Consider the following 14,825-nt stretch of genomic DNA (forward strand, 5'->3'; position numbering starts at 1 on the left):
GATCAGAGTCACGTTAGTCTGAGATGCAGGAAGATCACATGAGTGGACCTGATCTGTGGCATTAGCAGATCGCTTAGCTCTGAGTGGGCTAGAGATTTACATTTACATTTATGCATTTAGCAGACGCTTTTATCCAAAGCAACTTACAGCTGAGGAGTTCAGGAAGCGATCCGTCATGAGGAGGCAGCGAAACACAAAAAGTGCCTGAAGTACTAAGTTTTAGACATCGCACAGAGCATCACACACTAGGGCAGGGGAGAAGTTGAGGAAAATAAGGAAAGGGAATTTTTTTTAAGATAAGGTTAAGTGCTCGCGGAAGAGGTGAGTTTTCAGCTGTCGTTTGAATGCTGTCAGTGATTCTGCAATTCGGATGGAGGTGGGAAGGTTGTTCCACCGGCAGGGAACGGGGAATGTGAATGTTCTGGAGAGGGATTTTCTGCCTCTCTGTGATGGCACCACAAGCCGTTGCTCCTTAGCTGAGAGAAGGCTTCTGGTTGGGGTGTAGACTCATAGGAGCGAGTCAAAGTATGCAGGAGCGGAGCTCGTGGTGGATCTGTAAGCGAGCGTTAACGCCTTGAACTTGATGCGAGCAGCGAGTGGGAGCCAGAGCAGAGATGAAGAGAGGTGTGACGTGGGTCCTTTTGGGCTCGTTGAAGACCAGACGTGCTGCTGCATTCTGGATCATTTGGAGCGTTTTGTTCGCACATGATGGAAGTCCAGCCAGAAACGCATTGCAGTAGTCAAGCCTAGAAATGACCAGGGCCTGGATGAGAAGCTGGGTTGCATGCTCTGTTAGAAAAGGTCTGATCTTCCTGATGTTGTGGAGAGCAAACCTGCATGAGCGAGCCTTCTTTGAAATGTGGTCTTTGAAGGACAGTTGGTCATCAAAGATTACGCCAAGGTTTCTGACCGACCCTGAAGGGGTGATCAGAGATGAACCTAGCTGGATGGCGAAATCATGTTGTATTGTCGGATTGGCCGACAAGACGAGCAGTTCAGTTTTTGCCAGGTTGAGCTGCAGGTGATGTTTTCTCATCCATGCCGAGATGACCGCCAGACAGCTGGAGATTCGTGCAGCTACGGTGGGGTCGTCTGGTTGGAATGAAAGGTAGAGCTGAGTGTCATCAGCATAGCAGTGATATGAGAAGCCATGTGCCTGTATAATGGCAGATATGGAATAAAACTATTGATTTTGAAGCATATGAAAGCCACCACCACCAGTAGTTTGCATTAGGAATGTGCCTTTGTCATTATGAGAGTTTGCTGAGCATGTTGTACACATTGTAGCAGCACATGATCCTGAATGTCCGGTATACACTGATGAGATGATAGTCTGCAGTTCTGTAGAACTGTCACTAGTTGAGCTTTAAACCAACTTCTTGATATTTGAGACCCGTTGGGGAGTATGAAAAGTGCAGAATGATTAGGGGTGCAGGGACGTGCTTTGAGATAGGCAAAGCCACAGTAGGCCACATGGAGACAAAGGCCACATAGAGATGAAGGCCACCTGAACAGAGACCACGTTAGGCTACACAGACAAAGAACTGTTCAGAATTATTCTTACTAGAACCAGGAAGTATGACCAATATTATCCCGGTTCTGTCAACACTGCACAGGCTCTCTATTAAACATCGCATACATTTTAAAATCTTGCTTATTACTTACAAAGCACTAAATGGTTTATCTCCAGTACTTGAGCGAGCTCTTAACACATTATCCTCCATCACGTCTACTGCGCTCTCTAAACTCTGGCCAGTTGATAATACCTAGAATATCAAGATCTACTGCAGGTGGTCGATCCTTTTCCTATTCAGCACCTAAACTCATGAAAAGTCTTCCTAGCATTGTTCGGGAAGCAGACACACTCTGTCAGTTTAAATCTAGACTCAAAACACATCTCTTTACTATGGCATACACATAAAACACATTTTCAATTAAATTATTGTTAGGTTTCATTAACTAGGTCAAATTCTGTTGCATTATTTTCCTGTGACGCTGCTTTGAAACAATCGGCATTGTAAAAAGCGCTATATACACTCACCTAAAGAATTATTAGGAACACCTGTTCAATTTCTCATTAATGCAATTATCTAATCAACCAATCACATGGCAGTTGCTTCAATGCATTTAGGGGTGTGTCCTGGTCAAGACAATCTCCTGAACTCCAAACTGAATGTCAGAATGGGAAAGAAAGGTGATTTAAGCAATTTTGAGCGTGGCATGGTTGTTGGTGCCAGACGGGCCAGTCTCAGTATTTCACAATCTGCTCAGTTACTGGGATTTTCACGCACAACCATTTCTAGGGTTTACAAAGAATGGTGTGAAAAGGGAAAAACATCCAGTATGCGGCAGTCCTGTGGGAGAAAATGCCTTGTTGATGCTCGAGGTCAGAGGAGAATGGGCCGACTGATTCAAGCTGATAGAAGAGCAACTTTGACTGAAATAACCACTCGTTACAACCGAGGTCTGCAGCAAAGCATTTGTGAAGCCACAACACACACAACCTTGAGGCGGATGGGCTACAACAGCAGAAGACCCCACCGGGTACCACTCATCTCCACTACAAATAGGAAAAAGAGGCTACAATTTGCACAAGCTCACCAAAATTGGACAGCTGAAGACTGGAAAAATGTTTCCTGGTCTGATGAGTCTGGATTTCTGTTGAGACATTCAGATGGTAGAGTCAGAATTTGGCGTAAACAGAATGAGAACATGGATCCATCATGCCTTGTTACCACTGTGCAGGCCGGTGGTGGTGGTGTAATGGTGTGGGGGATGTTTTCTTGGCACACTTTAGGCCCCTTAGTGCCAATTGGGCATGGTTTAAATGCCACGGCCTACCTGAGCATTGTTTCTGACCATGTCCATCCCTTTATGACCACCATGTCCCCATCCTCTGATGGCTACTTCCAGCAGGATAATGCACCGTCACAAAGCTCCAATCATTTCAAATTGGTTTCTTGAACATGACAATGAGTTCACTGTACTAAAATGGCCCCCACAGTCACCAGATCTCAACCCAATAGAGCATTTTTGGGATGTGGTGGAACTAGGGCTGTCACGATATCAGATTTTTCACATCACGGCAGAGATGGAAACGCGCGATTCTGAGTGTTTGTGTGTGAGGTAAACCCATAGACCGTAAAAAAAACAGGGTAAACCGCGCGTCTACGGCATTAATTCGCACAGAGACACGCAGGATTCATATTTAAATAGTCTTTTTGCGGTTTAATATTCACAGACACTAGTCTTTATCACCGGATGCGTTCTCAGGTACCAAAATTTGGTACCGATTGATTTAATGTGAATCGGTACTCGGCAGTACCGAAGTAATTCGGTCGGTGCCCTTAAAGGTACAGTTAGGTACCCAACCCTAGTCCTAATGCCCCAGTATAGTGCTGGGGACACTATACCGTCCTTCAGATGAGACGTTAAACTGAGGTCCTGACTCTCGATGGTCATAAAAAATCCCAGGATGTCCTTCGGAAAAAGAGTAGGGGTGTAACCCCGGTATTTTGCCCATTGGCTCCTCTCCATCATGGCTTCCTAATCATCCCCATATTCTGATTGGCTTCATCACTCTGTCTCCTCTCCACCAATCAGCTGGTGTCAAAGCAACACCCTGGCAACCAACTACAATACCCTAGAATCATTATAGTGAATTTTGCAATCACTTGTTCAGAAAATGTACAGACCTAATCTCTTAAAGTTTATTTTTTAAAGCTCACTGCTGCCGTCTATATGCTGTTGGGGAAACTGCTGAAGCATTGACAGTGCCTGAAAAGTTTAAAAAGAATTTTAGTCTGTATTACAAAAACACAAAAAATATAAATAATCAAATAAGAGCACATTCATCGTGGTACTCTAGTGAGCGCTGGCTGCTTTTCTTCACTGTGAGCTGTTTTCAAACTCTTTTAAAGCATCAACAACTCTAATGAAATCCATCCCAGGTGTTCAACTTCACTTTTTCAGAAAGGAAATGACATCACACATGCACCTGGAGCCCCGTCTCAGTCCAGCTTCCCATCAGCACGGTTTCTTTCACACTACTAACATGATGAATCCAATTACTTTTCTGCACAGATGCAGCCATGTAATTATTTGTTTAAAGATATAAATGAGCCGAAAGCCCCTCTGGTGGTGTATACATTAAAACTATGACAGATGTGTATAAAACATCCTCTAATGCGCTAAAGCCAGCTGTCCCGAGTCAATGGGCCACTGCGGATGAAGCAAACAGTCCCGCTCGTGTTAACGTAATTATGTGTGACACTTAACGCAGGTCAGGATTCAGGGCGCATCCTGTTTTCTGAGTGGTTTTCTCAATGAAACAGGCGGATTTTTGGCATCCAGTCTGAAGACTACTGATAAAAAGAGAGAATATCCTCCATGAATAGCCCTGTGCATCTGAGAGAAGTAAAACACTCACTCTCTCGCTTTCATGGTCCATCTCTTTCATCATCTTCACTTTGAAAATTAAAGGTTCTTCAGTAGTTCTGAAGCCTGGCAACCACCCAGAATAATCTTAAAACTGCATAGCAACAACCTAGCAACCACCCAGAATAATCTTAAAACTGCATAGCAACACCCTGGCCACCACCCACAATAATGAATAATCTAAAAACTGCATAGCAATGCCCTAGAATACCATAGAAACTGAATAGTGACATGGTAAAAAGTAAAAACCACATTAAACACCTTCGTAACAGTATAGCAACACCCATGGCAACAAAACAGAATACCCTAGAAACTGCACAAAAAACATAAAAAACATGCAACGCCCTGACAACTACACAGAATAATAAAAAAGCTGCATAGCAACATTCTTAAAAAATAAGTTAAAACATAGTACATGTTACAAATAAAAACATTTATCACAAAGTAATAAAAATCAATAAAACATCTAAAAATACATTAAAATAATCTTAAAACCGCATAATAACATGTAAAATGTAATAAAACATAAAATACATTAATAACACATTGGCAGAATACCCTAGAAACTGCATAGCAACATGGTAAACAGTAAAACCACATAAGACACCTTAGTAACGGCATAGCAACACCCTGGCAACAAAACAGAATACCCTACAAACTTTACAAAAACAACACACATTTTAAAGAAATAACTCAAAGCAAAAAGCAACTGCAGAGCAACGCCCTGACAACCAGAATAACCTACAAACTGTTACCGTGGTAAAAACTCATTTACAGTAAATGTTCTTCAATGGTTCTGCAGCCTGACAGCACAATAAATAACCATAAAGCATGAATAATATTTTCTAGCAAATGACTAAATAACTCTCTTAATGGTTAATCATGTGATCTGAATGATTCCTTATATCCAACAGCAGAATAACTGTGTGGGAGTATTGGTGAAAATGTATCTATTTCACATTTAATATAAAACATTTAATTGCAAATGATATCATAATAATTGTTTATCATTGCAACAATTGGCACTGGAACTGCCATGAACAAAACCTGATAATCATGATTTGAGATCATCTAGAAACCAATAGTCACCAAAATATCCCTTCTTCAGTTCACATCATAATATTTCTTTAATTAATATTATTTAAAATCCTAAAAGCTTAAAAGGGAAATGCAAACATAGATTTGTTTCAGACGCCACTGTAGGTGAACCAGTGACTGCACATTTCTGTACAGCAGTTTCCTTATGGTGAGAGACTTAAACAGGACAAAACTCCAGTCTATTACGCCATCTAGCGGTCAAACACACACACTGCAGCAGACTCCTGTTTGCTCAACTATAATCATTTAAATCTATTCATTTCATTTGAGACACGAGAAGTAAGAAGTAACACCAACAACAAATTATGAGTATGTCGTGTGTGTGTGTGTGTGTGTGTCATCATTGTATACATTAATATCATAGCCGACTGCTAAGAAAAGTAACACGTAAGTTACAGGCCTCCCCACACACACACACACACACACACAAACATGGGCCTGACTATAATCTTGATACTGTACATACAAATGAAAGTCAAATATATTCAAATGAATATCAGATAGCAGCAGCATATGGTAGACTATGCTCATCTATAAAAGCTCATGTTACACCACTGTATAAAAACCAGGATATTGTCTTGATGGACTTTTTTATTTGGAACGGAGGATTGATTGCCTTCTCTCATTTACTGGATTTTTTAACAGAAAACAACCAAGAAGGAACACAAATATCAAACAGCACCTAAACTTTTACTACTATGATCTGTTCTGTACATGTTGCAGGCCTATGCGGATTCACTTTCTCTCTGGGTATGTGTGCCACGTGACATGAGGAAACAACTTTATATATATATAAGCGTTTAGAAGAGCTGTGGCCACTCTTCTCAGGTCTCTGTAAAGCACTTTCATAAACTAACCTCAGAATTGATCCAATTTGTGAAGAAGCAGCGAAAACATAAAGATAAAAAAACTTTTCAGCAGATTACTTATTCCTGTTCCTTAGAAACATTTAAACATATTAAGAGTAAATAATCATGACTGTATGACAACCAGCGAATGACAAAAAACAAATCGCTCAGAAGTGAACATTTAAGCTCATTGTGTTGAATGTGTGTGAGTGTCAGAGACGCTGTAGAAGAACAAAGTACCGGCCGGTCAGTCCAGAAACACTCCTGCTCTGTTAGAGGGGATGAAGGGGCAGATATGATGATCTCAGATTATTGTGACGGCCAGAGAATCTGTAATCACAACAGTTCAGACTCCAGGATATTTTGATGAAACTAAATTTACAGTGTCTCCTTCCTCTCCTGCCGATCCCTTTATATGTCACTGATATTCATGGACTGACTCCCAGTAACAGCGTCCAGTCAGACTCTCTCCACACAGAACCTGACGACACTCATCAAATCTCTCTGATGATCAGGATACGGCTGATCCTCAAACACGTGTGTTATATTTCTGTTCTCCTCAGACAGAATGAGACGAGTGTGTGCTGTGTTTGGATCCAGTGCGAGATTACTCGTATCTGAAGACAAGAAGAGAGAACAAATCAATATTTACCACAGGTGTGTGTGATCACATTTCTTTTTAATTTTTATATATTTAGTTTTAGTTTAAGTAATTATAGTTTAGAGTTACCAGAACAAAAACCAAAGTAAGTTTAATGTTTGCACAGATTAGAGTTAACACTTGAGCAGACATCTTAATAATAAAAATAAAATAGAGATAGAACAAAGAACCAAATAAATGCAACTTGAAAATATAAAAGTAAAAATTATGAAAATTCCAGACTAACTCATTAAAGGGATAGTTCACCTAAAAATGAAAATTAGCCATGATTTACTCTCCCTCAAGTCATCCTAGGTGTGTATAACATTCTTCTTTCAGACGCACACAATCAGTTATATTAATAAAGTCCTGGCTCTTCAAGCTTTATAATAGCAGTGACTGTTTCTCTGTTTTTAAAGTGCATAAAAATGCATCTGTCCGTCATATAACTGCTCCACACAGCTCTGGGGGGTTAATAAAGGCCTTCTGAAGCGAATCGATGCGTTTGTGTAAGAAAAATATCCATATTTAAAACTTTATAAAGTAAAGTTTCGGCCGATCGCCTTCCGAGGAAAAAGTTTTGAAAGTGCCTCTGCAGTTCAAGATACTTACGCTACCTGTTACGCTCGTCAGACGTAGCGTAAGCATTTTCAACGGCGAGAGGCACTTTCAACGCTTTTTCCTCGGAAGGCGATCGGCCGAAACTTTACTTTATAAAGTTTTAAATATGGATATTTTTCTTATCCATTCTCCAGGCCTTTATTAACTCCCCAGAGCCGTGTGTAGCACGTTATTTTACGGACAGATGCACTTTTATGGACTTCAAAAACAGAGCAACAGTCACGGCCATTATAAAGCTTGGAATCTGACTACAGCCAACACAACCTGCTGTGAAGCCAGTAGGGATGAAACGGTATGGAAATTTCACATCACGATTATAGTGACCCAAATTATCACGTTATCAATATTATCACATTTTTGTTCAAATGAGATGAAAGTGTTCAAAAAGAACAGATGCACACACTTAAAACATTTCAACAAGTTTTATATTTGAAAATTAACAAACAACAAATAAATCAAGCAGCTCTATGCACTTTTTTAAGCTAGATTCTGTGGGATTTCCTTCCTTATAATGGCCGTCGTCAATAGCAACACATAAATAATAATAATTTGGTGTAAATATTATCTCTAATATTATCTCTGTAAATATATTCTCAAGCAATATTCTCATCAGTGTTCAGCAATGATGCATTTAAGTCTAGCATATTTTGTGTACGAGCCCAAACAGTATCCTAGTGAAATAATGCATATCCATATTTCCATATGATTTGACAGTTTATTTTATATCAAAATGTGTGCATCATACCTGACACCTAGATGAACAGTTTACAGTCAGTTTTATGACTGTCATTCTCTTCAAATGCTATTGAAGTTTGAAACGTGTATAACGTTACCAATGTTGTCTGTAACTTTAGAGACCGTCCCTAAATTCACTACCTTTATGCCAGTCATATCAGATGCGCTGTGGTTCTGCTGTGTTTGTTTTAAACTATTTTCGCTGCTGAAGTAGAACAAAAACAGCAAACCACTGTATGATGAGTGAATCTCCTGCGTACACCTGTTTATCTCTGCTTTGAGTGTAGATTTCAGCGAGTGAAAGCAGCGCACGCTCTGAACAAAACTCTGGCTAATCGGAACGCCTCTGATTATGAGACATTGCATTCATAAACTTAATAGAAACACGTGTGAATGGTTATAATGCGCAACGCGATTATAACAGATGGCTTTTGAGAAGACTATAATAAGTTGAACCGCCCTGATTATTATCCCTTAAATGTCACCCTAGTCTTGACTGAATTTGTTCGTTCGCATCACGTTATTATTTCCCAGACGTAGTTTTGGTTTTGAGGTCAAAGTCCACTTGCTTTGCGTTTGTAGTTTTGAAGAGTTTCCCCTATTACAGCGACTTTCTTCTGGCATGTTCTGCAGACAGGGTGACCATCTTCGATTAAGTTTCCCTCAGGACTTTTGTAAAAGCCAAAATATGACCACACCTCAGATTTGGTCCTTTTAGAAGTCTGAAAAATCTCCCGGCGCTGTCACTGCCTTCTGCCATTTCTTCTCATTCAAAAACCAGCGGTGCACTGTGCCTGCGTCAGACTGACTGGACAAGATTTACCGCAAGTTTTCAAAATCGTGATAAATCACACGCGGTTTTAATGATAATTAAATTTTAAACGATATTACTAACCGTCACTAAATTTTATCGTGGTTTATCGTGAAATCGGTAATCGTTTCATCCCTAGAAGCCAGTGTGATTGAATATTGAAGTATATATTCAGTATGCCTGTGTGTGTGTGTGTGTGTGTGTGTGTGTGTGTGTGTGTGTGTGTGTGTGTGTGTGTGTGTGTGTGTGTGTGTGTGTGTGTGTGTGTGTGTGTGTGTGTGTGTGTGTGTGTGTGTGTGTGTGTGTGTGTGTGTGTGTGTGTGGACTGGTAATCATCACGTTATGGGGACAAAATGTCCCCACAAAGATAGCAATATCCGAAATCCTCATCCTTGTGGGGACATTTTTAGGTCCCCATGAGGAAAACATCTTATAAATCAGACTAAGTGATGTTTTTTGAAAATGTAAAATTGCAGAATGTCTCCTGTGAGGGTTAGGTTTAGGGGCAGGGGCAGTGTAGGGGGATAGAATATACGGTATGTACGGTATAAAAACCATTACGCCTATGGAAAGTCCCCATAAAAGATGAAAACACTACATGTGTGTGTGTGTGTGTGTGTGTGTGTGTGTGTGTGTGTGTGTGTGTGTGTGTGTGTGTGTGTGTGTGTGTGTGTGTGTGTGTGTGTGTCCTGGTTATCCCTTAGTGGGGAAATGTCTCCACATGGATAGTAATATTATTAGTAGTAAATGATTTGTAAAAACCATAATAATAACACCTTTCAGCCTGTCAATATTATACAAACATGAAATCTCAAACATACAGTAGTAGCTACTTGCTACTAGCAGTTTCTGTTCAATCCACGCCTCTCATCGCGCACGAAACGGCATTCTTAAAGCAGTGCGCTAAAGTTAAAAGAAGTTCATTGTGCGTCTCATTATCTTGTGTCATTCCCCATTCCACTGCCACACGTGTTCTTTGTGGACAGCCTCTTAGGACTAGCGATGTGTTACACGTTTCGGTTGTTCACTGAGTGAGCACGTCACAGGACAGCCGTTATCGCCTCAGCTAACTTCATGCGCATGAAGCGCCATACAGACATTTGCCTAAACAGCCACAGGTCAGATTTTCCGCCACAGTAAAAAGCTTATTAATTACGAAAACGATTAGTTATTTTTTATTTCAGTTCGTTTTTCAGTAAGTGTTGTTAGTTTCGTTTAGTTTTAGTTTTTCATTTATTATGAGTTTTTAATTTTATTTCAGTTTACGAAAATGTTTTTTGACCAATAGTTTTAGTCTTAGTTTCAGTTTTCGTTTACGACGATAACCTTGTAACTCAGGCCCTGTGTGCTCTAGCACCCTGCAGACAGTTTGGGCTGTTTCCACTAGATTACAGAAAATACTGGAAAAAAGATTTTTGTCTATATCATGTATGCAAGATTTATTCAAATGGATCTGAAGGGACGACCCTTTACATTTGGGTCGGACAAATCAAAGCGGAAATGGTACCAGAGTAATTTAATGTAAATAAGTTACTTTGTGTAAAACAAATGCCAAAGTGATGCATGTCTCCAGAAAGTAGAGACTCTAAGCTTTCAAATGGTACCACATATGAGGTCAGAGCTCCTCCACAGACATTTAACACTGAAAGTATACATGATGATGGCATTCCGGACCCTGTACTTACTCCCTCTCATGTGTGTCCAAACCTGTATGGATTTCTTCTGCAGAACACAAAAAGATGATATTGTGAAGTTTTGCTGACCACTGACTTCCATTGTAAGGGAAAAACACTGAGACTTTTCTCACTCCACAGAATAAAGAAAGGCACACAGGTTTGGATGACGTGAGGGTGAGTAAATAATGACAGATTTTAAATGTTTGGGTGAACTATCTTTTTCAGAAGGCCTACTCCTTGAGATTGATATTGTAACAGTAAATAAGTAATCTTTCCCTCCATGCAGCTTTACTACAGACCCTTTCCACATTTCACTGCACACTTGTAGATGCTAAGACTGAAACACACACACAAACATTCACAGGATGAGATGAATCTGCTCAACATACCTGAGTGTGTTCAGTGTGCAGTTTGGGTCCTTCAGTAGATCAGAGAGCATCTTGACTCCTAAATCTTCAAGGTTATTGCCGCTCAGATCCAGCTTTCTCAGGTCTGAGGGGTTTGAACGCAGAGCTGAAGCCAGATAACCACAGCCTTCTTCTGTCACCTCACAGCTCTCTAATCTACAAACACACACAGAAACAATGAAGATATCTGAGACTGAGACATCAGAACTCACAACAAAAGCTTGTTAAATCTGTTGAATTATTACACATCCATTTAATATAAACTGATCAGAGTTAAATCTCTCTCATTTCATAAACTATAAGTTCTGCTGAAAGGAGAATATGGTTCTGATCAGATCTATACAGTCATCTAGCAGACACTGAGGATCATAAGCACATAGATTTGTATCTCCTGAAGGAAACAGTCGTGTTTGAGTGAGTTTGGGTTTGAGGTTCTGAGTAAATGAAATGCAGCATCAGCGAAACCTTAAACTGTGCAGTTGACACTCGACACATTGTTTTCTGCACAATAATATTCTTCTTTTAGAGAGAGTGACTCTTATACATATACAAAATCTACTAAAAATAAATATACAGTCATAATTTGTGTGCGTGTTTGTGTGTGTGTGTGGGCATGTTTTCGTGAAATATCAGGACACAAATGTGTATAATGACATGGGTATTACAAAAAGAGGGTGAAATATGAGGACGTTCCGTATGTCCTCACTTTTCAAAATGCTTATAAATCACAGAATGAGGTTTTTTCACAGAAAGTGAACTGCACAGTCTCCTGTGATGGGTAGATTTAGGGGCAGGGGCAGTGTGTGTGTGTGTGTGTGTGTGTGTGTGTGTGTGTGTGTGTGTGTGTGTGTGTGTGTGTGTGTGTGTGTGTGTGTGTGTGTGATGGGTAGGTTTAGGGGTGGGGAAGTGTGTGTGTGTGTGTGTGTGTGTGTGTGAGATGGGTAGGTTTAGGGGTGGGGAAGTGTGTGTGTGTGTGTGTGTGTGTGTGTGTGTGTGTGTGTGTGTGTGTGTGTGTGTGTGTGTGTGTGTGTGTGTGTGTGTGTGTGTGTGTGTGTGTGTGTGTGTGTGTGTGTGTGTGGACTGGTAATCATCACGTTATGGGGACAAAATGTCCCCACAAAGCAATATCCGAAATCCTCATCCTTGTGGGGACATTTTTAGGTCCCCATGAGGAAAACATCTTATAAATCAGACTAAGTGATGTTTTTTGAAAATGTAAAATTGCAGAATGTCTCCTGTGAGGGTTAGGTTTAGGGGCAGGGGCAGTGTAGGGGGATAGAATATACGGTATGTACGGTATAAAAACCATTACGCCTATGGAAAGTCCCCATAAAAGATGAAAACACTACATGTGTGTGTGTGTGTGTGTGTGTGTGTGTGTGTGTGTGTGTGTGTGTGTGTGTGTGTGTGTGTGTGTGTGTGTGTGTGTGTGTGTGTGTGTGTGTGTGTGTGTGTGTGAATGTATGAGTGAGTGAGTGTACAGTCCTGTCATATAAGGACATTAATTAGAATAAACATATTATAAATATTTTTATTAATATATGAAGACATACCAGATTTCTGTGTTTTATAGATAAAGCTGATTAAGCAATATCACATGAGCAAGAGTGAAAAAACAGCGAGGATCACAACAGTCAAAGACTCCTGTCTAATGCTTGTTTATAAGAAAGAGTGAAGACAGACGAAAGAATTGTGTGTGAAAGACCCCAAAGGTGTGTTAGCTTGTCAAAATGATCCCTTGATGGTGAAGACAATGAAGCTGCAGAAGTAAATCCAGTGTCAAAACATAGAAGAGCCTCAATTGTATGGAATAATATGTAATTTTATGGGAGTATTTTGGATTTAAACACTATGAAGGAACTCAATCAGACATGCCATGTAAAGCCTGTACAGTAGATCATGTGTGGCCACTCAAAGAGGAAATATGACAAACCTTTCAGTCCAAGCACAACATGGTTATATTCTTACCAAACCAGCACCAAAGAAGAGATCCATTGATTCTGAGACAAATAAAACCTACCCTTTCTTAAAGGGACAGTTCACACACAAATATAAACTCTGTCATCATTTACTCACTCTCATGTGTGTCCAAACCTGTATGGATTTCTTCTGCCGAACACAAAAGATGATATTGTGAAGTTTTGCTGACCACTGACTTCCATTTTAAGGGAAAAACACTGAGACTTTTCTCACTGAACAGAAAATGTCTTCTTTTGTGCTCCACAGAATAAAGAAAGGCACACAGGTTTGGATGACGTGAGGGTGAGTAAATAATGACAGATTTTAAATGTTTGGTTGAACTATCTTTTTCAGAAGGCCTACTCCTTGAGATTGATATTGTAACAGTAAATAAGTAATCTTTCCCTCCATGCAGCTTTACTACAGACTAGGGCTGTCAAAATCAACACGTTAATAACGCATTACCGCAAATTTATTTTAACGGCACTAATTTTATTAACGCAGAGCAAATTTACTGTTTGATCCGTGGCCTAGCCCGTAGTTGGAGATATCGAGAGCAGCCATAGACGTAAAGGATGCAGCAGCAAACAGCAATGGGGAAAGAAAAGGGCTAACATTAACATTACTATTCTGAAACAAGTGACGTTATAGCCTACATAAGCTACCATTTTTTTCTGTTTAACTGAAAAACTGTTTAATGTGTGTTCTGCAGTCCGAGTGCGATGCACGAATACACTGCAAGCTCACTCTCGCTCATATCCGAGGTAAATCATTAACACCATCACCACTTACAGTACATGTGTTTTATTGAACTAAATACATTACAGGCGGCTCAAACGAATGCGCAGGTTACTTTTCTGAACAAGAGCGCTCCCGAGTCTGTGTTTCTCACACTGTTCACGTGAATCGCAGCACAGTTCGAGTGCAACCGAAGTCAGAGCACCTTGTAACGCGTTGCGTCCGGATGAAAAAAATAGGGATAGCTCACTTAACTGGAGTTAATGCAAACACAGAGGCAATTGACATTAAACAGCTCGCACTTTATTCCCAGCGAAACTCTCACAAGAGTGCGTCACAAACTCCATTCCATCCACAGCGTTACTAAATAAAACAATATAACTAAATGTGAGCAACAGAAAACAGAAAATAATCTGCACACACAGGAGTGCTCGAGGCGCAGTGCGCACACACCAAATGCAGGCAGTTCAACAGGGAGCGCGCAGCTCTTAAAGGGGCCACGCTATATTCCTACTCATTACAACCTCCTCCAGGTACTGGTGCTCTCCCAGGTCCGCATGACAGCATCACATTACCAATTTTTCATAAGAACTGTGCCCCGTTCTGAACTAAACTGCCAGTGTAAAAAAAACCTTTATTTCTATTTTTAAAATGAGAGAAATCACTGCTTATTCTGAATTTTTAAGCTTAGGCTTAAGAGACATGAACAAGTTCTTTGAAAAAACATCTATGACCTTTGATACATGTCTAGTCTTCATGCTCTGTTGAGTATGGTTTCACTAATAATAAACATACATGTGCATAAAGCATGCCTTTGTCCATACCCATGTTGATTAGAGTATTAAAAACTTAAAA

The 14,825-nt window shown here is 40.2% G+C and overlaps 1 protein-coding gene across 1 annotated transcript in view; it reads right to left on the minus strand.

Moving 5' to 3' along the window:
- Positions 1–14,825, minus strand: part of LOC307121780 (uncharacterized protein) — a gene marked incomplete at its 3' end in the record, with an annotated part of 187,655 nt that overhangs the window by 31,861 nt on the left and 140,969 nt on the right. The window contains exon 29 of the mRNA XM_079809537.1: positions 11,256–11,429. Coding sequence (XP_079665663.1) covers positions 11,256–11,429 — 174 coding nt within the window. The remainder of the gene's footprint in view (positions 1–11,255; positions 11,430–14,825) is intronic.

Source organism: Gobio gobio, assembly GCF_949357685.1.
Source record: "Gobio gobio genome assembly, chromosome: 25".
Classification (NCBI taxonomy): Eukaryota; Metazoa; Chordata; class Actinopteri; order Cypriniformes; family Gobionidae; genus Gobio; species Gobio gobio.